This window comes from Crotalus tigris, unplaced genomic scaffold (assembly GCF_016545835.1).
Source record: "Crotalus tigris isolate CLP2741 ecotype Arizona unplaced genomic scaffold, ASM1654583v1 scf7180000017536.10889498, whole genome shotgun sequence".
Classification (NCBI taxonomy): Eukaryota; Metazoa; Chordata; class Lepidosauria; order Squamata; family Viperidae; genus Crotalus; species Crotalus tigris.
This window is the reverse complement of record NW_024096460.1, coordinates 7520718-7546838: the sequence shown is the minus strand read 5'-3', so window position 1 is coordinate 7546838 and position 26121 is coordinate 7520718. Positions and strand designations below refer to the sequence as shown.

Here is a 26121-nt window from a genome sequence, read left to right as displayed (position 1 = left end):
GCTTGTGGTGAAGGAAGCAGTATTTCTATTTCACATGCTCGTTTATTGGCTGCTGTTATTTCCAGACAGACCAATTCCTTTTGCATCAGACCCATTGCAAACTATCATTCAAAAGGAAGTTTTAGTATATCCCTGGGAAGGTTGGAACTACAGCTTTCCCCCTAAATTTGGGGTGGAAAGGGGACAATTTATCTTTATTCATAATTGACTATAAAATAAAAATGTGAGGAGAAATGACATTGAGATTCAGAATGCAGACTAGGGACCGAAAAACATTAGGACACTAGGACAGATAAAAAGGAATATCAATGATTCAGAACCACTAAGCATTATGTGTTGTCAAAAGCTTCATAAATGTTTTCACTATTCATAGTTATGACTAGGCTGCTCGTGAACAGAGGTTTAGGATTCTTTTTCTTTTCTTTTAAGCATAAAGAAGAACAAAGACCTATTTCCCTTGTTTATACTTAAAATGATATTCAAAAAGCAACAAGACTTAAAAGTGAATGCAGGGTTTCAATACTTAATTGTTTATATATTTGGTTATATCTGAAGTAAAGTGAACAAATTTACATATTATACAGAGAGGGAGAACAACAAATTGGTATAAATCAGTTTTTAATTAACATTAATTAAAAAAATATTAAAATGATAAAACTAAAACATAGGCTCTTATTTTTTTAAAAAATATGTTTATGCTTGTATGCATTTTATACTTATTAAATATATATATTAATGTCTCATCTGATATATAGTATTATGCATCCATCTCAATGGTAGATTACTCACCTCCCTGGTGAGAAGCATCTTCTTCACAAGTTGCTGAAAAAACAGACCCTAGCTGGCTCAGGAATTCTGGGAGTTGAAGTCCACGAGTCATAAAAGAGCCAAGGTTGCCTACCCCTGCCCTAGAAGATGCTTGTGAACCATTAGAGCACTCTAATTTAATAGCATCTATGTTTGACATGAACTAAAGCGTTTTCAACTCAATAGGTGAATTACCTACTGCAGATGTAAATGTGGCCATATAGTTAAAATAAATGAAATTATATATACACTTTAGTCTAGAAGCTTCTACTCAAACCTATTCCTTATTATCATAAACTTTGATTATAAATTGAATTGGTTTGCCTGTGGAAGATGACCAACCACGAATATGACTTCAATAAAACCTTGTATTTTTCCTTCCCAGAATATATAGCCACAGCCTCTTCAACACATTTTATATTCCTAGAGCAATGGAAGAAGAAATAGCAGAGAGCTAATGGCTTATGGTTTGATTCATTTTATTCTTTTGCTTAAATGAGCAAAAATAATTTTCTTCAACATCGTTTTATATTACTATAGCATTTTTATACCAGAAGAACCTATTGTAATTTTATTTCATTTTAAAACTATTTCAGTACCCCAAGTATTTTTGAAAGGATAGAAAAGAACCTTTGTTCTTTTAAAAATACTTTTATTAACATATGATTTGTTACAAATATAGGCTCTACTTCTAATGAAGAAAAGGATAACTTTGAAACTAAAAGGTAGATAGATAGACAGACAGACAGATAGATAGACAGATGATAGATATAGATAGATATACTGCAATGCAATGCAACAGAGAAAAATATAAATCCTGCTACTAAACACAGTCATGACAAAGCCTGCATAGGCTGGTAAAGGGATTATTTAGTAACACCAATTTATGTATTTATTGGATTTAAATCCTAACTTTTTTACTTAGCTTGCATTACCACTTCTAGATAATGTATGTAATTGGGATTCTAAATTCAATAGAATCCTTTTGAAAAATAGAAAGTGAATTAATTATTTAGAAAGTCTGAAACTAACCTTACTTTAATTCTTAGGTAAGGGAATTAATAATAATATTATAAAAATGGCACTATATACCAAAGATAAGCAGTGCTGTACCATTATAAATAGACAATGAAGAAAAACAAAATACAGCCAATTTTTCTTCTCTTTTCATAGTACTCTAGACTATCTTCTTCCTCTAAACAGTGAATAGTCCAGATCATCAACTGATGCTGGATACTGACTAGCTTTTTTCTCATGGGCCTGCCTATTTATTTATTTAAAAGACTTATTTTTGCAAACCTTATGCTGATAACTTGATTGTTTTCATTGACAATGCTGTTTAAACAAAATAAGGGTAAACAATCAGCTGTGCAAGTGTGAGACTCCACTAATATGCTGAAATAATAACTTTTGTAGATAAGGATGGAGAGAGGGGCAATGTGTTATACTCACTTTCAAATTCTAATACATTTTCAACCCTAATTAAAAGTCTTATAGTTTCATTATTAAGCTCTATATGACTTGGTTCCTCTTTATTTTTAGGATTGTATCTTCCAATACAATCAACCCATTCAATGAAATATTCATGAGAGATCAGGGTTGCAGACCAGTACGTTGTAATTATGGAACATCTCTGTGAGGATAGCTTGGTTCTTGATGGTATTTCAAAAGGCTTTGAAGATTGTCTTCTTTTAAATACTAGTTATACAATCAGTGTACCATTTTAATTTTGTTCTTTTGTTGGCTTCAGATAATGTTTAGGCTGGTGCTATTCATATATCTTTCATTAAAATATATAATATATTTAATATAATTAATATATATAATAACGTGTAATTAATGAATATAGTATTAGTATAATTAATATAATATAATATATAGCATAAAAATTATAGTCACAGGTTTTAAGGAGGCTCAAAGGGGAATTTTTTGAAGATTTTTTCTTTTCAATCTCCTTAAATTGATTTTGATTAGTTAGTAAATCTATTGCTTAATAAATAATAATTACAAAGTAATAATATATTAAATTTATATGTCCTATAACTCCTTTGATTCTGGAATGTATATAATAAATATACATTTGCCCACTGACAAAGAAATGATTGGTCTACAATTGTAATGGTAGGTTTATTTTAACAGTGAAACAGAATAACAAAAAATAAAATAAAATAAAATAAAAAATCCAGAAAAACACATTTCAAAAAAGTTATAAATTGATTTGCATTTTAATGAGTGAAATAAGTATTTGATCCCCTATCAATCAGCAAGATTTCTGGCTCCCAGGTGTCTTTTATATAGGCAATGAGCTGAGATTAGGAGTACTCTCTTAAAGGGAGGCTCCTAATCTCAGCTTGTTACCTGTATACCTATCCACAAAAGCAATCAATCAGATTCCAAACTATCCACCATGGCCAAGACTAAAGAGCTGTCCAAAGATGTCAGGGACAAGATTGTAGATCTACACAAGGCTGGAATGGGCTACAAGACTATCACCAAGCAGCTTGGTGAGAAGTTGACAACCGTTGGTGTGATTATTCACAAATGGAAGAAACACAAAATAACTGTCAATCTCCTTCAGTCTGGGGCTCCATGCAAGATCTCACCTTGTGGAATTTCAATGATCATGAGAATGGTGAGGTATCAGCCCAGAACTACACGAGAGGATCTTGTCAATGATCTCAAGGCAACTGGGATCATAGTCACCCAAAAAACAATTGGTAACACACTATACTGTGAACGACTGAAATTTGCAAGGTCCCCCTGCTCAATAAAGCACATGTATAGGCCCATCTGAAGTTTGCCAATGAACATCTGAATGATTCAGAGGAGAACTGGGTGAAAGTGTCATGGTCAGCTGAGACCAAAATCAAGCTCTTTGCCATCAACTCAACTTGCCATGTTTGGAGGAGGAGGAATTCTGCCTATGACCCCAAGAATACCATCCCCACCGTCAAACATGGAGATGGAAACATTATGCTTTGGGGGTGTTTTTCTACTAAAGGGACAGGATAACTTCACTGCATCAAAGGGACGATGTATGGGACCATGTGCTGTCAAATCTTGGGTGAGAACCTCCTTCCTTAGCCAGGGCATTGAAAATGGGTTGTGGATGGGTATTCCAGCATGGCAATGACCCACAACACATGGCCAAGGCAACAAAGGAGTGGCTCAAGAAGTACATTAAGGTCCTGGAGTGGCCTAGCCAGTCTCCAGACCTTAATCCCATAGAAAATTTGTGGAGGGAGCTGACGGTTTGAGCTGCCAAACATCAACTTTAATGACTTGGAGAGGATCTGCAAAGAGGAGTGGGACAAAATCCCTCCTGAGATGTGTGCAAACCTGGTGGCCAACTACAAGAAATGTCTGACCTCTGTGATTGCTAACAAGGGCTTTGCCAGCAAGTACTAAGTCATGTTTTGCGAAGGGGTCAAATACTTATTTCACTCATTAAAATGCAAATCAATTTATAACTTTTTTGAAATGCGTTTTTCTGGATTCTTTTTGTTATTCTGTTTCTCACCGTTAAAATAAATCTGATCATTTTTTTATCAGTGGGCAAACGTACACAATCAGCAGGGGATCAAATATATTTTTCCCTCACTGTAACTAGCAAAATAATAGTGAGATAGACCAGAAACCCTATCATATATGAAAGCTCTCATGAGGGGAAAACATCTTTTGAAGTGCTCTTTAATTCAGATGAATCCTAGCTCTAAATGTAGCATCACATTTAATATATCAGTTGGCTTCTGTCTCTTTACAGGAAACTGAATAAGTCATTTCTTTCAAACTTTCAAATCCTTTCCATACTTATTACACCTATTATCTGATTAAATATTACATCTTGATCTCTGCAATAAACTCAATCTTTGATTTTTCTTTTGAGTTGGGGAGGATGCATGTGACATAATTTAAAATCATTCTCTAATGCTACATCTTAAACTCAGAGAAAAATGTTCTCAACACAATTATGCAATATAAGTACATTTAATCTTGCATTTTCCATTATATATATGAAACTTTACGCTTTTTAGAAGAACAGCTATTAACTGTAACAATTAACTGATCAGCTATTAACACTTTTGTCCCAATCAGTATTTCTCTTCTACATAAATATTTACAGCAAAATATCTGTGAAAAACGTTACATAGGTTTACAAAAATCAGATTGCTGCTTTTTGCTGTCCCATTTCCCCCTGCAAAATCCAGCTGGATTTTGAATCCTATTCCTACATAATTTTTTCACATGTATTTTTTCACAGATATTGTTCCAAGGGGGAAAACTTTATGTCGAAATCGGACCTTGACTATGTAATGAAAGCTTCTTCTCATTTGTTGAGACTTGACCCATTAAAGTAAGTCTTCTACTATCAGTGCTATCGGACTGTTATAAATAATAAATTATTACATCCTAGTTCACGTATTAGAAATAATCAGAAAGTCCACTATGTATAAGGGAACTAGTAAGATAAGACTGTCTTAAACAACTAAGGGAAAATATAAAATTGAATACAACTATTGTTAGAAAATTAAAGAAAGTAAAAGCATTACTGAATTTTGCACAAAATTCAATACCATACAGAATGCTCTAGTTATAATTTACTGGGAAATGACATAGTATATTGCTAAACTATACACTAGTTTCTTTTTACACAACTTTACTAACCCAGGAAGAGCCCAATTTGGATATTAAGGTATCATAACATGTACAGAAACAATAGTATACCCTTGAATATATCATACAGCACAGACTGATTGTACTTCTTCATGTTTTCGATTGATTGTGACAGCTAGGCTCAGGGATATGAGTAGCCCATCAAATCTCAATAAATTGTTCCTTTTTAGCCAGAATCTATCCTATAATATTGTTTGTCTATCCATTCCAGTAATTTGGATAGAGAGGGGGAATTATTTCCTGAAAAATCTTGAAAGCCACGTACCAAATATTGGATCCAGAATTCCAAAAGAAAAAAAATACTTCTTCAAAAATTAGAAACTGAGAGATGAAAGCTACGTATGTTTAATGAATATTTATTATACTTCAATAAGAAGTAGAAAATGTAGGTTACATTGTTTTTTTTATTTTTTCCTCCTTCCTTTGCTTTCACCCATTTTTACATATAATTAGATAAAGATAAATATAGAGAACATACTTTTTAACATTAAAGTCAGGATTTTTTCCCCCAAAAGTAGCCTGCCTATATTTCTGTAGATGTGTTTTTAATAGATTTTTCATGAATGTAGATATTTTGAAGTTTCTTAGAGCTTGCAACAATTCACCATTCTAGACAGTAAATACTGCAAGTATATTTTGACATATTGTTGTCAAGATATAACTACTATGCAAGTCAATTTTCTGTTGACGTTTTGCCTGCAATGGCTGCTTGTTTGACTGTTCTTTCAGTTATGCTGCCCCTTTTACTTTTATCATGAACTTTTCCCCTAGGAGTGAATTTCTTGTGGGGAAAAAAGCAGACCTTTAAAAAAAAATATTATTGTTTCAAAACAAAAATGTTAAGCACAGATCTTCCCAAAAAACATTTAATGTCCTTGTACTATAGAAAAGATTATTGAAAGTTTTAGAAGCTTTAATGAACTAGGTATGCATAAGTCTCAGAAATCTTCTCTCCTGTTATATTTAAACCAAGAAATCATTCAGTTCTGCATATTAGTCTGAAAATTTGAATATCAGCTTGCCTAACTTAAGCCAAGCTGTTCTGGAATTTATTTATTTATATTATAGTTTGAGTTCCTGTTTTCATACACACACACACATACACACACACACACGGCAAGCTGATATTCAAATTTTCAGACTGATACACACACACACACACACACACACACACACACACACACACAACTTTCTAAGATATTACCTTGCTAATTATTGTAGTTAGCACTATCTGGGAAATAAGGTTTGCATTAAGCATAATGTTTCGTCTGCCAAGGGTTATGGTTACCAAAATTATACTATTCTCCTTATTTGTATGTGCTGTTGTTTGTAACTCAGCATTTTGGACAAAAATAGATATCAGGCAATACGCAGCTTGGGTCAACTGAGCATTTTTTGAACAGAATTTTAGAGATTGTTTCTGTCACATGAGTTCAATTGCACACTGATAACTAGGACTACGCAGTTGTTCAGATTTGAAGGAGGAAAAATGGTTCACAACATGCATGAGCACATACTTAGATCCTGTGAGCAACTCTTTACAGCACCACTATCTTTTCCTAAAAAGTACAGCCATATCATTGCAGTTAAACATGCTAATATTTTAATTAAATGCTGAGAGCTGCTACATGAGCCAGTGGTGTGCCCTAAAATACCTTCGTTCCTTCAATGTTCATGTTTGTTCTAATTCTTTCTCAGTGTCCAGCTTTTATAGCCGTATATTACCATTAGAAAGCCTTAAATATTTTGATCTTTTGTGCTCATAGAAATAACTTTAATCTTCATGTTCTTGTTTAAGCCCTCCTCCCTAGAATTAATTTCCTATTTACTTCTCCCAAATAATTTTCATCTTTACTCATGAGCCCAAGAAAACAGTTTTACCATCTTCTTTGCCAGCAAAGGTTGGCATTACTTTTGTTGCCCTAACGTTTAACATTAACCTATAATTTTACATTATTTATATTCTAAGTTACTTTCAGATAATGAAATGGTGTTACCTACAGATTTAAATTGTTAATATTGCAGCCTCTAATTTTGACTCTATCTGCTATTTCTATTAATTTTTCCATTGCTAAAAATGTATTTGCTATATAATTTATTACAGTAGTACCTTGGTACTCAATTGCTTTGAAACTCATTGAATTTGTTACTCAACACATTTTGAAGTATAAATTTTATCCAGGTACTCATTGTTTGTTTGATATTCAACATGCAAGCTAGAACTTGTCAGTGTCAGCTGCTTTGTGACTCACTACATTATTACTTATGGGAAAAATTTGTTTGATACTCATCAATTTTGGTACTCAACACGCCTCCCAGAGCTAGTTAATGACCAAGGTACCATTGTATGTCTTATAAATTTGGGGCAATATATATCTGACTTCATCTTTGTTTTCTCTTCCCCCCCCCCCTTTCCCTCTCTCCCTCACCCCAAATCAGTTCTTACAGTTACAATACAGCTCTTTAATTAAGAGAATTTTTAAATTCCAAATAAGTAAATGTGTTTATAGGCTATCTAGAAACATGCACAATATGTGCACCTGCATACACAGAATCATTGGATAATTTAATAGACAATACATGATGTGCTGGAAGAATGTTGTCAAATATTTATCCAGCTTTTGAAGTATCATCCCAGGAATTACATAGATTCTGCTGAACATTAATAGGATTTCAGATTTTACATGAATTCTAACACTGCATTCTAATTTCAGCTGAGTATGAATAAGACATTTAATTCCTATTCTCAAAATGAAGAATAGCCCCGTTATTAAACTGGGTTATTTTATCAATGGACAACCTATACTTGATTAGTGCCCCAGTATACTCATCCAATTCTCTTGCTAATCTTTATCTATATACTACTATAAACAGATTACTTGTGTGTGTGTGTGTGTGTGTGTGTGTGTGTGTGTGTGTGTGTGTGTGTATGAGAAATGTATAGCAGAGATTTCTGTGGGAGGTTTTGCTCACACATCTCTTTTTAAAAAACAAGATTTTAACTAAAATGTGCAGAGCTGGGGACTCACTATAAAAATGTGTGAGCTAAGGTTTAATGTATCGTTATTTTCACCCCATCTTGTTTTTAAATCTGCTTGTGTACCGTCCTCCCATTTTTCAGTTGTCTAAGTTACACCATGGCATAATTCACACAACATTCCATGGCACAATTGAAGATGTATATACCTATCTTACACAATTCGATGTTGTTCTATAAACATAATCTACTAGTTAGTAATTTGAAATTTTCATTTGGAATTGAAATGAATGTATGTTTGTTCTTTATTTCTCTGTGAAGCATAGAACAGGATTTTATATGTTCTTAACAAGAAGTCTTTCCCTAGAATTTCTCAAGGAAAAAAAAGTAATTTCCAAAATTTTGAGAAATTTGACTAGTAAAACAATCATTTGCAACATGGTACTTTGAATCCAGAGCAGGGTTTTTTTTTTCTTGGAGTCATATAAAGTATGCTTGAACCTTGGTGGAAAAAATGATTTTAGTTTATATACAGTATGGCTATATTGCCATTGTGAATTCTGATATCAGAGATCTGCAGTATATCACAAATACCTGAACAGACCTGGCATCTTTAATTTCAGACTAAAAGTCGCATGGGCCACTAGATGGCGAAAATGAGCATAAACCAAATAAATTACTACTGTAATGAGAATTCACTGAACTTCTCTTAAATGAGATGTTGCAAAACTATTGTGGGTTTTGTTCTTAATCATACTGTTTAATTATTGGGATATGTAAACAGAATACATTTGTTTAGAGAATACACTTAGCCAAAAGTAAAGGTCTCCTATTGCCTTTTGTTTCATTTTGTAATGGAAAAAGTAATCATTGAGCCAAAATAGAAATAGAAGCCACTGTGCAATTAATGCTGAGAAGAGTTTGGTTAGTGTAAAAATTTTCTAGCATATAATTCAAATATTTGGTATCTAAAATTATTGGAACTTACAGGTAGTCCTCGGCTTATAACCATTCATTTAGTGACCATTCAAAGTTACAATAGCACTGAAAAAGGCTTTCATACTTATCACCATTGCAGCATCTCCAGGGACACATGATCAAAATTCAGGTCCTTAGCAACTGATTCATATTTATGATGGTCAATTTCTCAGAGCCACGTGATCATCTTTTGCGACTTTCTGACAAGCAAAGCCACTTTACAACCATATTACTAATTTAACAACATTTAACAACTGTGGCCAGAAAGGTCAAAAAATGGGGCAAAACTCACTTAAAACTATCTCACTTATCAACAGAAATTTTGATCACTTATCAACAGAAATTGTGGTCTTAAGTCGAGGTCTATCTGTACCTATTTTTGAAACCTGAGTTGCTCCAGAATAGTTTCACCCTAAGGAATAGGTCTTATAGCTGAAACATCAAACTAAATTCCCACCTTCAGAAATGAAATGTCAAAATAAATTTAGTGAATGGGGGAGAGACAAAACCAAACAGAACATCTTTAAATATATCTTAACCAGAAAACCAGGTAGAGAAGTGGTTAGACATTTAATCAACAAAAGAATGTTCAAGACGGGTATAGAGACAAGAGAGAAAGTAAACAAATTGTACATGGAACACTTAGCAGTCTTCCAAGATAAGAGGACCTGTTTTATGGATTAATTGATTAAAATAGAAAGAAAAAGAAAAGAATTATCCTGAATGCAGAGAAAGATTATGTGTCCCTCAAGGATCTGTTCTGGCATTGGTGCTTTTTAATTTGTTCTTGAATGAGCTTGAGTTGGGTGTAATCGTTTGCTAACCAAATTTGCAAATAATAAGCTACTTTATTTTAGGTGGCTAAATGTATGATTGTAAAGAGCTCTCTGTAAGGCAGTTTTTGAACAGAGTGAATTGTTAGCCAAATAGTAATTTCAGTAGAGTAAATTTGGACACATGGAAGCAAAAGTTCTTAATGTTATGTTTCCAGTTATGGTTTTGAAATGTTTATAACCTGCAGGGGCAAAAAATCATAATAGCTAAGTGAAAGGTAAAATGTTTAGACTGTAAGAGGAAGGATATGATGAGAGATTAAATCATACGTTGTATAGAAAAAGTGAACAGAGAAACATATTTGTCCTTTAAATATTAGGACAAAGCACCAGCCAGTGAAATTGAATGAAACAATTTCTAAACAAACATTACATAGCACATAAGTGGAATTCATTATCCCAAGACATAGTGAAGACCACTAACTTGGATGCATAGATTCATGGAGCCTATGTATTTCAAGAGATACTGGTTTTGAGATTCAATGGTTCCTCCACATTGGAGATGCCTCCAAATGCTAGAGGATATGCTCAGGAATATTTGAGAAGCATCAGAATGGTCATTGTGAAAAACAAAATAGTGAAATATGACAGGCTTCGGCCTGATCCAGCTGGACTGTTATTCCGTACTGTAAATACTTTATTAAATGAATTGTACTTATTCCTGATTGACAAATTCAGTGACAAAATCAGTGATGCTATATGAAGATGACAATAATTAATGCTTGCATTGTGGAAACGAATAAAATAGAATAGAATAGAATTCATTTATGAAGATATTAAAGAGTACTGGGCCTAAGATGGAACCTTGTGGTACCCCACTGCTTACTTCTCTCCATGTGGATGTAGTACCATTGAGGACTACTCGTTGAGTACGGTTTGTCAGCCAGCTACAAATCCATCTGGTGGTGATGTTGTCTATCCCACCTTTTTCTAGCTTACTAAACAGCAGATTGTGGTCTACTTTGTAAAATGCCTTACTGAAATCTAAGTATACCATGTCCCCAGATTTTTGCTGGTTTACTAATTTAGTCACTTTATCAACAAATGAAATAAGATTGGTTTTGGCATGATCCATTTTGTTTTGGCATGATCTGTGTAGTTAGCGTCTATTAAAAATTGGGGTTACAATGTAAGCCTTATATATTTGAGGAGGATAATATGAGTCTTTGTTTATTTCTCTTTATGAAAAAGTAGCTATTTTCCCCTTCCACATCATCTATAGGAAGATAATAAACTTTGCATCTACTGGCACTTAATATTTGTATGCCAAATATGCAAACCATGCCAAAAATGCAAACTTCTTCCCATTTCAGAAATAGTAATAAAAAAGGAATGAAGGAAGGGTCAACCTCAGAATTAAGAAAACACAATAGTGCTATGCTAATTCAGTAATCAAAAGACAGTAAATATTTATTTATATACCATTTCTATGCTGCCCTACCTTAAATGATCAGGAAATTTAAATAACTAAAGTAAAACCATCAATCACATCAATACTAACACAGTAATACATTACATAAACAGTCCAGATCCACCATCGGTTGAAAAAAGATACCCTTAATAGTGTTATAAAAAGCAGTCATAATGTGTTGCCCTTTAGCTCATGGTAAAATATAACATAGATTTATTTATTTAATGTAAAATATGGTAAGATATTTTATAGCATTTATTTTATATAAAATATTTATATAGTCACCCATCATGCTGAGGTGTGCCTCCAGGCTTCCCTCCTTTACAAGGGATAAAACATTCAGCACCAATTTCTAGGATGGGCACACAGGTAAAGCTGATCTTAGTAGGGAAGGTGATTCTGAGGACTTGTAGTACCAAGTCACAGAGGGCTTTAAAGATTAAAAACTAGAACCCTGAATAAGACACTTTTGAAACCAGTCCTTTGGTTTGGTTTTATTACAACTGCGACAGTAAGTCCTGCAAGTCTTAATGAGTTTCCTTCTTTCTCACTTGATGTGAACTAGAGAAGTGCTTTTCCGAGATGGTTTCTCAAATTAGTTTCTTAGCCCAGACTCAAATCCTGCTTATCTGACCATTCTTTGGTAGATGCTCTTCTTCCTCCTTCGAGGTCATTCCCTGTGGCCTATATAATAATCAGTGGGGTGACCTTGACAAAGGTGTAACATTACTAAATCCACTTCATATTGCTAGCAATCAAGCTACTATCATTTGAACCAATCAACATCTAAATAATTTTCAAAGGACTCATGGAACTCATTGCTTTAATTCTCTTACAAGTTGATGAAAACTCATTCATGCATGGTGATCTAGGTCAGAAAGGCACTAGGTGAAATTGGGTAAAAACCCTCATGATTGGGTTTCCACCTTACGCTTGAAGAATAATCCATGTCCAAGGCCCCCTGATTGCATACCAGATTCTTCAGAAAAGTGTAACATTGCAGGAGCCAACTTTAGGATAAGTCAAGTTGGAACATTCATCCACAATTTGATACCAGTTCTAAAATTAGCTCTAGACAGGACTGTGCTCTTTTTAAGAACAAGATATGCAACCTGGGAGACTGGGGACATGCACCTATTATTCAAATCTGTCTTGCAAGGATTTAATATGAGCTTGTTTTGTCCTATCCAGGCCCTCACATCCTCCAAATGCTGAGGCAGTACTTCCATAGCTTGCCTAGAGCAGACTGAAGTTGTAGAGTTTATCACCATCATCATCCTATTGACATCCTCCTCCTAACAATTTCAAAAAGATGCTGAATAACATGATGGGTTTGGCTGGAGATTTAGTCACCCTTTCTCTTATAGTCCTATGTAAAATAATCTAAGTGGTGGGGGAAGGTACTCTTCCAGAGGAAGTTTTGAGAGCAAGAATTAGTTACATAGGATATGCTATTGCCCTTGTCTCATTCTGTAAGCAGAATCAACTTCTGCTGATATATTACTGAATTCCACACAAAGTCTTAATTTTTGTTTTGCTTTAAACCGAGCTATATTGTGACCTTGCATTTTGCTATATCAATAATAACAACAACAACAATAATAATGTTGGAAGGGACCTTGGAGGTCTTCTAGTCCAACCCCTGCTCAGACAGGAAACCCTATACCATTTCAGACAAATGGCTGTCCAGTCTTTTCTTAAAAACTCCCAGTGTTGGATCATTCACAACTTCTGGAGGAAGGTTGTTCCACTGGTTAATTATTCTAACTGTCAGGAAATTTCTCCTTACTTCTAGGTTGCTTCTCCCTTTGATTAGTTTCCATCCATTGCTTCTTGTCCTTGTGCTTTGGAAGATAGCCTGACTTCCTCTTCTTTGTGGCAACCCCTAAGATATTGGAACACTGCTATCATGTCACCCTTGTCCTTCTCTTCATTATACTAGATATACCCAATTCCAGCAACCGTTCTTTATATGTTTTAGCCTAGTCTCAACATCTTTTTTACATCGTGGTGACCAAAACTGGATGCAGTATTCCAAGTGGGACCTTACCAAGGCATTGTAAAGTGGTATTAATACTTCCCGTGATCTTGATTCTATCCCTCTGTTACTGCAGCCTAGCACTGTGTTGGCTTTTTTGGCAGCTGCAGCACACTGCTGGCTCATATTTAAGTGATTGTCCACTAGGACTCCTAGATCTCTCTCACAGTTACTAATATTGAGCCCGGTGCTAACTATGCTATACCTGTGCATTTGGTTTTCCTTGTCTAAATGTAGAACGTTACTTTTTTCACCACTGAATTATATTTTGTTAGATAGTGCCCAATGTTCAAGTCTGTCCCGATCTTTTTGTATCTTAAGCCTATCTTCTCTAGTGTTGGCTATTGATGCCAGCTTGGTGTCGTCTGCAAATTTGATGAGTTCCGCATCTATCCCTTCATCCAAATCATTGATGAAGATGTTGAAAAGCACTGGGCCCAGAACAGGACAAATAAAACTGATAAAGGAGTTTCGAAAACCACCTCCTACCGTGTTTTCTACAAGCCTATGTAATCTGTAGATAACAGGAAGAATATTCAGTGTTGCTTTATTTTGACACTATTACAAATAGGAAACATGAAAACATTTATGAGACATAATAATCTCAATATAATAATTAAATATAAAAAGTAAATTGAAATTTAAAACTATGGATTTTCAAACATTTATACTTTAAAAATTGATATATATTTCACTAGAGTGTATGGTATGGTATACAAAATTATGTAGTTTTTCTCTAAATCCAATAAATTGAAACGTTGCATATAAATAATTTTTTCTAAAATGTATTCAGATGTATTCCATAACTGTTGATGTATCATTCATGACTAATTTACAAAGCAATATAGTAGTCAAAATATACTAAATCTAGAGTTTTAGAATGATTTTTGACATCTTTCCTCCCTTCTTTTGTAGTAGGCATAGTATTTTATTATTCTAATTTATTTTGAATAATATGGACTTTATAGATGTATTTATTTTGCTTATACTTCTTAGGACAAAACATATCTATGAAAAAGTTAACATTTATGGTTGCTTTCAGCTTTATATTGTTCTGATCTATCTTCTTAATGTTTATATGCATACAAACTAAAATCTATAAATACACTGAAACATCAGTTAGAAGAATTTCTGGCCAAAATAGATATTCCTATTGGGAATGTAACTTCACATTCTAAAATCTTTTTTTTAAATGGTAATATGTAGCAATAGTAACCATTCTGCCTACTCTAGTGCAGGGACAGAATGTTAACTATGTAATTCACCAAGGTTGTTTTGCATATTTTTTTAATCCCACCCTTATTATTTCTATAAATAACTCATGGCAGGAATACCTAATGCTTCTTTCTCCTCCTATTTTTTCCCACAACAACAACCCTGTGAGGCGGATTGGACTGAGGGAGTCAGACTAGCCTAGGCATGTCAAATTGCCAGCCCGCGGGCCGGATGCATCACGACAAAACCGCACCCACCCCATTGCCGGAAATGGGGAAAAAGTTCTGATATGTCATGCGACGTCATGTGACGTTGCGAGTTTGACATGCCTGGACTAGCCTAAAACAAGTCTCCTGGTTTCTAGCCTAGTCAAAACAATTGTGGCTATAGAAGTCATTCTGTTGAATTAAATGGAAGATATGTTCAAAAATATGGCTAATGCTTTGCATTGTCTTCTGGTTCAGAGTAACAAGTGATTGCTTCTTGGTACATTATTTGGAATGGTGAAGTCTACCATTCTAAGTATCAGTCAATAGTATCACTTAAATACAGGTTGCCTTTGACTTACGTTCACAATTTCAACTTGGAATTTAGATTGTGAGTTGTTGGCAGTTGTTAAGCGGGTCATCACGTAACCTGACTTGACTTTACGACTGCATCCTGTTTTTCCAAGTCATGATTGTTAAATGGACAGAGAGAAAACTGCCTGCAAAAAGGGGTACAGAAATCTCCTTCCATGTGCAGAAGGGAACTGAAGCATCGGGCAGGAGAAAACCTTTATCTTCCGAGCTTCTTTTCTCCACTCCAGCGCTGCAGTTTTCTTCCTGCCTGCCAGAGAGACTCCATCCCACACTGATCCCAAGGATCAGTCAGGCAGCATTTTTGTTCTCAAGGGTGGATGAAATAAGTCCGTCTCAAAATTCAAGCTTGGATTTCAAGACAAGACTTTTTCAGCCGGCCCCCAGGAATCAGGCAGCAGTTTGTGGCCCTTCCTTATCTGTTGACTTTCTGGGGAAACCAGCAGGGAAGATTGCAAATGACCATTACATGATCCTAGGGCATTTAGCCAACTACTATCAGACTGAGCAGGTTGACAAGGGCCAGATCGCAATCATGTGACAGAGAGTGGTAAGTTCAGGCACATATTGTTCGACACACATAATTTTGAACAGTGACAGAGCAAATGGTTGTTAAGTGAGGATTATCTGCATTTTTTTTTCTTAAGTGCACAGATAGTAATGTAACTAAAAGCATATTTAAATGATTCCAATTTTCCAATCCATACAAGATAAGAGGTAGTAATATTTATAATCATTATTTGGAATGGTGATGTTTACCATTTACCATACTTAAAATGGGATGTTCATTGTAGCAAATTGTAATTAGAACTAAATAAATCATAATTTGTGATTTAGCATTACTGACCCCAAAATGGGCCACCTTATGATGTTCCTCAGAATCTAATTGGACAAAAAAGTTTTTATATATATAATTAGGGTGTTATTAATTTCTGCATTTGGGCAAGAGCTTTTTAGCCACAGTTCGTGAAATAGAATAATCACTGAACAGCTAAAGAACTAATTCAGCTGGGGATTCTCACTGATAACATATTTCTGAAATTGTTGTATAAGTAATACCATTAATTTTATCAGTGTACCTAACCTTGAAAATCAAGTAATTTCTGTTTAAATTAATTTGGCTAGGATTCAATAGAATATGTTATGCAACCATTTCTTCTTGAGTAAGACCTGAGTGATTGTAATTACATTGTTCAGTTTCTGGCTAATTACTGATAAAGTCTGAGAAAATATTGCTCTAAAAGTTTATTAGCCAGAGACAAATGTATTAGAAACTTCCCTATATTGAACATATTATAATGTGCAGCAGTGGTCCAGTAAATGTTCTTAAGTTCAGGTATCCAGGAAAAGCAAAAAGAGCCCTAAGCTCCTTCAGAATCAATTATAAATATGAAAGCTTATACTGGACCAGAATGGGGATTTCATCAGAGACAGTTTTTTATGACAAGCATGCTTTTTGTTCAACTAACTATTCATTGAAAATGACATTTCAATTTGGTAGATGTGACTCAGAAAGCCTTGTCATTGGGTCCAGCTTCTGAAGAAAATAATTTGTCCTGGGCCTAGTTCTTCACATAATATAAGTTGTTATACTAAAGACCACACAAAGACTATTTTCCTATGATTCAGACTCAGTTTTTTTTTTCTTTTTGAACTAGCTGTACAATTATGTGAAAAAGAAAAGGCTTGTATTTCTGGCCCATTATATTTCTAAGGGAAGCTGTTCCCTTTTAAAGAACTAAAGCTATGTTTGCATGAACTCTTTTCAGAACATTAAAAGAATATATAAAAACCTCATGTTAATCAGGAATAGCTATCAATTAAGCCACATAGCAGTTAAATCATAATTTACATCATAAGTCATAAATTGTATGTCACTTGTATAATTATGTAAATGATTTAAGTTCATCCAATTGTCAGTTGTGAAGTTACAATAAAAATTTACATCACCCAGACTCATTTGACTAAAGCACACTGGGGTGTGTGGGGTGCCTGGACAGAAATTTTGACCCTTGTTTTTGGAGACAGCTAAACTATTCTGTCAAATGGAAAGTTCAATAGATTTAGGAAAATGTGTAGGAAAATACCTAATATTGGGAGCTATAGATGGGAATTCCTGGAGCTGGTTAGTTTTAGGTTTGACCTTAAGCCACACAATATCTTTGAAATGTAATGAATGCAGAAGATCTTTGGTACTGTACAGTTCTATGCATCGTCAGTTAGAATTAGAAAATATTTCGCAGGTTGAACTAGTCTGTGATCATAATAAGATAAACTGAATGTATCTGAACTCAGGACAACCACTGTTACTGTGTATTGTGAGCCAGAAAGGCAAGTGATCCAAGTTGTAAAGTCAATTTTCTAATTTTCTATTCAATAGCAAACACCGTATTTAAACCTTACCTACTTTCACAAGAAAAGAAATTTTCTTGAAAAGAAATAAAAGCTTAATTTAAGAAAAGAAATACAGCAATTGAGTGTAGTGTATTCTCCAGTTTTACTCTGAATAAAAATTGAGAGCTTTAGGGGCAAGGAACTATTTCATTTTCCATGTAGTTGTATATCTGACAGCTCTAGCAAAATAAAAGGATAATGTATGGCTACATAAATTGGGAAGTTTTAGGAAAGCAAATTTAAAGGTCACTTTTCTACCTGATACCACATTTAAACTTCTTTGGATTCTTAACTGGATTTAAAATGATGCAGCCTCTAACTTACTCATAAATAAAAGTAAAAGCAAGACAATATATAAATATCCATGAAATTATTATGACTGCCAAGAATGTTAAGCATAGCTTCTTTGTTTCAGAGTTTCTCATATTTCAAGGCCACATAATATGTACATAAGTATTTTGCCTTTTCTTAGAGTAAGAAAGGCTGAAATTAAAGATTATAGCCTGATTGATTTAACAAGGGTGGGAGGTTTTTTTTGGAGGGGTGTTATATTTTGTTTACATGTATACATTCCTCTTGGTCTGAAAAATGATGTCATGATATAATGAAAGCAGGTATATAAAAAAATTGCAACCCGCTATTGGGGAAGGAACCCAATACTGTTAAGAACTCAATACTTTTACCAGTTTACAGATATTAATAATACTTAAAGCATCTCTAAATCTGAACCCAATTCTGGGAGTCCTGTGGTGGAAGAATAGATCCTTGGTATTAGCAATAACACTGGTCATCGTATTTCTAGCCTTCAAATGATATTTTGTGTGTCTTGCCATAACTGGAACTAGTGCTGTTCTTTCACTCAAATGTTTGTGCAGCTAATAGAAATTAGTGTAGCTGAAAGTTTTGTGCTGTGTTTCCCCAAAAGTAAAACCTACCCTGAAAATAAGCCCTCGCTTGATTTTTTGGGGTGGGCCTAAGATAAGCCCTACCCCAAAAATAAGCCCTAGTTTTGGTGCAAGGCGCACGCCTAAAAATCAAGCTAAGGCAGGGGTGAGGGTGGAGCTGTCCCATGCACCCTGCACCACTTACTGTATAGCCAGGCCTCCTATGAATCAATACCTGCCTTTCCTCATCGGCCCACTTCTGTGGTGTCCCCCTGGCCTGCATTTCACTGTCAGAGGCCTTCTGGAAAGACTTCTGATGGCGAAATGCAGGCCAGAGCTTCATTCTCAGTTGCAGAGACATTTTCTTTGGTCATAAAAGAAGTGGGCCAGCTGGGCAGAGCTGTTGGTGCCACCATGACAAGATGAGTGGAAAGGACATCTCCCGAAAATAAGACCTGGTGCCTCTTTTGGAGGCAAAAAAAAAAAAAGAATGGGTCTTATTTTCAGGGAAACACGGGTAGTTATGGAAATGAACAATATAATATTCATTTGAAATGAATGTGACATACTGATACTGGGTGACAAGGTTTTATAGAGGGAAAGGGGAAGAGGCACATTTTTGACAGACTTCATGGATGACATTTATGACATCCAATCTGCCATAAATAAGACCCAAATTTCATTTTCTATCTTGGACATCCAGTGGCTCATCCCTATCATTTATACCTTCCAAGTATATTGTTTTGTTTCAACTAGAACAGCTTCAGTATAATAACTGGAAAGTATAGGTACAAGGACAGCCCAAGAAAGTTAACATTAAATGAGGATCTGTTGCTATGCCTCTGTTCTATTCTACTAAGTATTCTCCTATATACCCACTTTTCCCTAGGAGCAGCAGCACCACTAGTCTGTATCTAGCTGGCCACCACCTCATAGACATCACTGAGGGTTTCATCTATTCTCATGTCACAATTCATTAATGATTCCTATAGAGAAACCCTCACACAACAACCAAAAAGCCAATATTGCTCTTTGCTTTTGGGGCAATGAAGTAACAGCTATGATAAGGGATTTGGGACAGTTCACTGGCCATCCTGATTGGTTACTCACAGAAGGTTCTTGGTTTCACCTAATAGTTTGTATATGGTTGCATTTTCATACAATTTTCAATACAAGCATAAAGTGGAAAAAGATTGTAAAATTATTGAGAAAATAGATGTTGCTGAGCATTGTATTCTAAACAACAAACATGAATTAATACTTGTAATTAAAGCGCAACACAAGTATTTAATTTCAGATTATTAGAATCTCCTGTATGATTTTTGTCATTGCTGAAATAATGTTAAAAATGATTTCTCTAATCATATTGCAATAAATTAAGATAGAAATTAGGCACAGAGAACATTTATAAGGGCAATGAATTAATTATAGATGTATTACATCCTACAGTAGTGTTTTAAAGTTGTGAACCTTTTGAATTTTCAGAATTTCTGCATAAATATAATCTCAAACTAGATAAAAAGAGCCTAATTAAACAAATGACAAAAATGAAACATCTCATTAATTGAAATATTTGACTCTAATTTCGCATTCAACTGAACTGATGATCATATACTTTTGCCACACACAAATATGTAGTTTTGAATTATTTTTCTCAATAAATAAATATAATGTTTTTGACCTACATTTTTACCAAACTTTAACCTATATCAGAGCTCTGTATTAGACAATTACTATTCACTTCAAAATGACCGATATATTGCCTTAAGTTAAGCTGCATTTACACATTTAGGTCCTATATATAATATTTTTTTTAAAAAAATGCTGGAAGCACAAAATCTGTGAATGCAAGTTACAAGAGCAATCTGTTTGCCTTCTCTGACAATGAAGTTTGTTTATTGAAGGACTTCTAAAATTTAGCAATCATGTCATTGCATTCCCTTTGGACAATATGTATAATTTGAATAGACAAAATCTAATAAAAACATTGTGACAGGCATGTACAATCCACAATATGTAAATCATGCTTAGGCAGCTTGATTTCAGTTGTCAATATATTAACAAACTGTGTTTCCTGAATATCAAAATGTGTAAGTATTCTTATATGCCTAAATGCAGGTACAAAACTGACAACCAACAGAATAAAAGTTAAAATTGGGTTCCATCCCTCCATCCACTTAAAACAATGAAGAAGCAATTATTTTAATAATATAATGTATTATATATTCTTAGGCTTTCATATCGGACTGGTCAAGACACATCCAATTGTGACACATGTAGGAACAGTGCGTGTATAATCTATAGGTAAGTAACTTCTCATGTTTCCACTTTTCAAATTGGATAAAAATAATTTTATTTAGTAGTGGAAAATGCATGCAAGCCACTGTTTTAAATTGGAATTTCAGCATGAATGCTCTTAAGAACAGGAAATTAATGTTTATTGTACTATAAAGCTAATTTATAAGGTATTTAAATACCAGAAAGAAGAGAAATGAGATGATAGTGGTGTGCATTAACTTGTACAATGATAGAATAGAAATTTGTAGCAAATATTTCATCAAAATATCTTTTTTCATTGAAATAATTTGATGTTACAATAATAAATTTGAAAACAAGTTAACAGTAGAAATTATGAATACTCTAACAATACCTTTTAAGAAAGGTACACAGCATATATTTGTAATGTTTAGTTTAAAATTGAATGTCTTAAATGAATGTGCACACTTTTTACATTCAAACAGCAGATAGAATAATGACTCAGCCTTATGCATGACATTTTCATGGTCAATAATTCTTTATTGCAAATATAGTCTTAGTTAACATATGTATATAGGTGGACCTCAATAACACTGATTCAGCAGCCCTTTTAAGTTATGATGGTGCTGAACGAGTCATTCTTAGGACTGGTCAACAAAGTTCCAGAAGCATCCCCAAGGATTGCCATGTGGGACATTCAGTGCCAGCTTTTGAGAAGCAAAGTCAATGGAGAAGTTGGCAGCAGGTCGCAAATGGCAGCCATGTGATGTCATGTTTAATGACATTGCAGGATTTGCTTAATGATAGCATCCAAAAATGCCATAACAATGTCACTAAGCAGCGGTGTCATGTGACACTGTGCTTCAAAATTGTGTTGCTAGCAACAAATTCTGATCCCAATGCTCGTAGTTAACTGAGTATTACCTGTAATAGAGTATGTATCAACATGCATTTGTAAATAATACCCACTTCCAGAAATTGGAAAAGTAGCAAGCTGGTAAAAGTATAGATTTTAATTATTCTTCACAAAACTAGAATGAGTAGATAAATATTAAAAGTAACAAATGTACGTATATGTGTACACATATATTGCCTAATGTAGCATTTAAATTATCTTACAGTGGTATATATTGTTATATCTAATCATGTTTATAAGTGATGAGAATCCTGCACATTGTATTGGTTGAACAATTTTCTGGAACAATAAGTGACGAAAATTTGTTATATTGACTGGATAAACTATGAACTAATTGTTGCCAGAAATAATGTAGGATGTTTTAGGATACAGGAACTACATTTCTAAGTATTTTTGTGTCACATCTTGTGCTGCCTGTTTGCATAATCCATCAAGCATAAATCTGTGCAGTATCGATTGAGCTGCAGAGTCTAATGCCATCTCATTCATTCTTGTCCGTAATGCATGCCATTAATGAGATGAGGTGTTTGACTTCAAAAGTTCTTGGGGAGTAAATTGGCTTTAGGTGAATGTTACTTCATACTTTTAAATTGTATACAAGCAACTAATGTTTTGGGCTATACAACTGTGCTTTAGTGTTTTTAATTGATACAAGCTAAATACCATAATTGTAAGAATCCTGAAATATTATGCATGAAAAGCCATACAAGTAATCCTCATGTTACAATGGCAGTTGGGACTGGATTTGTCATTGCTAAGTGATATAATAATAATAACAACAATAACTACTACTACTACTAGTAGTAGTAAAGTTGGAAGGGACCTTGGAGGTCATCTAGTCCAACCCCCTGCTTAGGCAGGAAACCCTATACCATTTCAGATAAATGGCTGTCCAGTCTCTTCTTAAAAACTTCTAGTGTTGGAGCATTCACCACTTCTGGAGGCAGGTTGTTCCACTGGTTAATTGTTCTAACTGTCAGGAAGTTTCTCCTTAGTTCTAGGTTGCTTCTCTCCTTGATTAGTTTCCACCCATTACTTCTTGTCCTGCCTTCAGGCACTTTGGAAAATAGCTTGACTCCCTCTTCTTTGTGGCAGCCCCTGAGATATTAGAACACTGCTATCATGTCCCCCCTCGTCCTTCTCTTCATTAAATTAGACATACCCAATTCCAGCAGCCGTTCCTTATATGCTTTAGCCTCCAGTCCCCTAATCAACTTTCTAGAGTCTCAACATCTTTTTTACATCGCGGTGGCCAAAACTGGATGCAGTAACATAACAGAATAATATAACATATCATAACAGAATAACAGGGATTGAAGGGGATCTTAGAGGTCTTCTAGTCCAATCGCCTGCTCAGGCAGGAAACCCTACACCATTTCAGACAAATGGCTGTCCAGTCTCTTCTTTAAAAGTTCCAGTGTTGGAACATTCACAACTTCCGAGGCAGGTTGTTCCACTGATTAATTGTTCTAATAGTCAGGAAATTCCTTCTTAGTTCTAGGTTGCTTGTCTCCTTGATTAGTTTCCATCCGTTGCTTCTTGTCCTATCTTCAAGTGTTTTGGAGAATAGCTTGATTCCCTCTTCTTTGTGGCAACCCCTAAGATATTGGAACACTGCTATCAGAAAGACCCCTAGTCTTTCTCTTCATTAAACTAGACATACCCAATTCCAGCAACTGTTCTTTATGTATTTTAGCCTCCAGTCCCTTAATCATCTTTGTTGCTCTTCTCTGCATTCTTTCTAGAGTCTCAACATCTTTTTTATATTGGGGCAACCAAAACCAGATGCAGTATTTCAAGTGTGGTCTTACCAAGGCATTATAAAGTGGTATTAAAACGTCACCTGATCTTGATTCTATCTCTCTGTTACTGCAGCCTAGCACTGTGTTGGCTTTTTTGGCAGCTGCAGCACATTGCTGGCTCATATTTAAGTGATTGTCCACTAGGACTCTGAGATCCCTCTCAGTTACTACTATTGAGCCAGATAACACCTATACTGTACCTATGCATTTGGTTTTTCTTGCCTAAATGTACTTTTTCACCATTGAACTTCATTTTGTTAGGTAGCGCCCAATGTTCAAGTCTGTCCCGATCCTTCTGTATGTTAAGCCTATCTTCTGGAGTATTGGCTATTGATGCCAGTTTGGTGTCATCTGCAAATTTGATAATTTCTCCATCTAGCCCTTCATCCAAATCATTCATGAAGATATTGAAGATTACTGGGCCTAATATTTCCGTCCATGTAGATGCAGTTCCATTGAGGACTATGTGTTGAGTGCAGTTGGTCAGCCAGTTACAGTCATAAAGTGCATCATGTGAGCACAATGTTTAGCAGCAACAATTCTGGTTGCTAAAGCCAAGATGTGGAAGAATTATTCAGGAATAATGGTAGTCCCAAATCCCATTGTTTAGCACTGTTACAACTTTGAATGGTTGCTGAACAGTTGGTGGGCGGTAAGCAAAGACTACCTCTTGTTAGATGTTCATCAATGTTCCAAAATCCAGGGAGATTCCTTATCCTTGTCTTTTTAAAGAACTGTCGTTCCATGGACTCCACTTCCATCTTTCAGCAGCCCAAGATACTAAACGGCTAAATTTTATTGATATACTGTAATTATTGTCAGTGTGTGGGCATGGTGGGTTTTAAACAAAGATAAAAACAGAAGGGACAGTTCTGAGAGGTTTTTTTTCTTTTCATTTCTACCTGGAAAATGCCCCATCTGCCACTACGTACTCCATTTTGGTATGTTTTAAAGATAGAACTGGGAATAGAACTTGGGAAGCAAATTGTTTTCTTCTTCTCCTTTTACTCTCAGATAGTATTTAGACTGTTTGGAAGAGTAAAATGGATGCAATTTGCTTTCCAGGGTCTTCTTGTTGCCATTCTTGTCCTAAAAAGTCCACAATACTGGATTGGAAAATCAGCTCTTCCCTTTCAATAAAGTTTCTTATTTTATGGAGGAGCTTTGGAAGTCAGGAAGGTGATGTAACTCCTAATCTCTCCAGCTTTATGCAGCTATGCCTCACAAAACAGTCAAATCCTGTGCTACTTTAATAGCAAGTATTTTTTTAATTTTTCTTTACTCAGGAGTAGCAGCTATAATGATTTATACACCATGTCCCTCTGTAACTCTATTTTCTGGCTTATAGCAATTCTTTCCTCTTCCATTTCCATAACATTTTCTTGGCAGACGCCATCATCAGAAGTGATAATGCTGATCCATTTGCTAGGGAATAGAATACACTAATCAAGCAGTTTTCTTTTTTGCTATAAATTCTTGTGAATCTAAAAATAAACTTTTGATTTGAATGGTTGCTTGTGATCATTATTCATCACTTTAGAAGTAAGCGTTCACTTATTGAAGCACAATCCATAAATCCATTATATGCATTTCTTTACCTCTGGAAAAGACCCTCTATTTAATGTAATTTGGTCCACAAATGTATATTAAGGAACTATTGCAATACATTTCATTCACTGATTTTATCCACGCCTTTTTTCTAATTCCCTTTCCTACTATTTTATATGCACAATAAGTTAAAAGTTACATTAGAATAAAATATTTAACATTTTATCCCAGCCTGCTCTGAAGTCTCTGAAAGTGACTTACTCACAAGAACATATAAATGACTATAATCTACACTGTAAATAAATCCAGAAATACACCCCATTCGTACAACCTCTTAGGGGTTATTTATGCAGATAAATATGTTTTTAAAATAGGTAAAATTCTTAATGTATTTTTAACATTGAAATAATATTGTAAATTAAACGTAAGGCAGAATGACTGGCAGACATGATTGGCTGACCCAACCATATTGGGAATTCATAGTATGCAAGTAAATGTAACCTTATCCTAATTAAGTTGGGAATTCAAATATTTCCTTAACCAGCCTGCTTCCTTTTTCTAATTCTAGTAAATAGCAGTTGGGGGTCATATCAAGCAATGGAAGTGCATTCAAAATGAATAAAGTTTCAGCCATCTCTCATGCTGATTTTCCCTGCTTCGTTCATTTAGACCAGGGGTGTCAAACTCGCAATGTCACGTGACATGTCATGACATGTCGCGACTTTTTTGCCATTGCTGGCAATGGGCTGGGCACGGTTTTACTACGATGCATCTGGCCCGTGAGCCGGCAGTTTGACACTGATTTAGACA

The 26121-nt window shown here is 34.7% G+C and overlaps 2 protein-coding genes across 6 annotated transcripts in view; one reads left to right on the top strand and one right to left on the bottom strand.

Moving 5' to 3' along the window:
• DOCK1 (dedicator of cytokinesis 1) overlaps window positions 1-26121 on the bottom strand; it is a 450137-nt gene that overhangs the window by 234094 nt on the left and 189922 nt on the right. The window lies entirely within an intron of this gene.
• Window positions 1-26121, top strand: part of INSYN2A (inhibitory synaptic factor 2A) — a 57799-nt gene that overhangs the window by 22238 nt on the left and 9440 nt on the right. For 2 of the 3 annotated variants that reach the window (XM_039345238.1, XM_039345316.1), the window contains exons 4-5: window positions 5069-5161; window positions 21022-21093. In XM_039345238.1, the coding sequence (XP_039201172.1) occupies window positions 5069-5161; window positions 21022-21093 (165 nt within the window). The remainder of the gene's footprint in view (window positions 1-5068; window positions 5162-21021; window positions 21094-26121) is intronic. The other variant, XM_039345403.1, reaches the window with a different exon arrangement.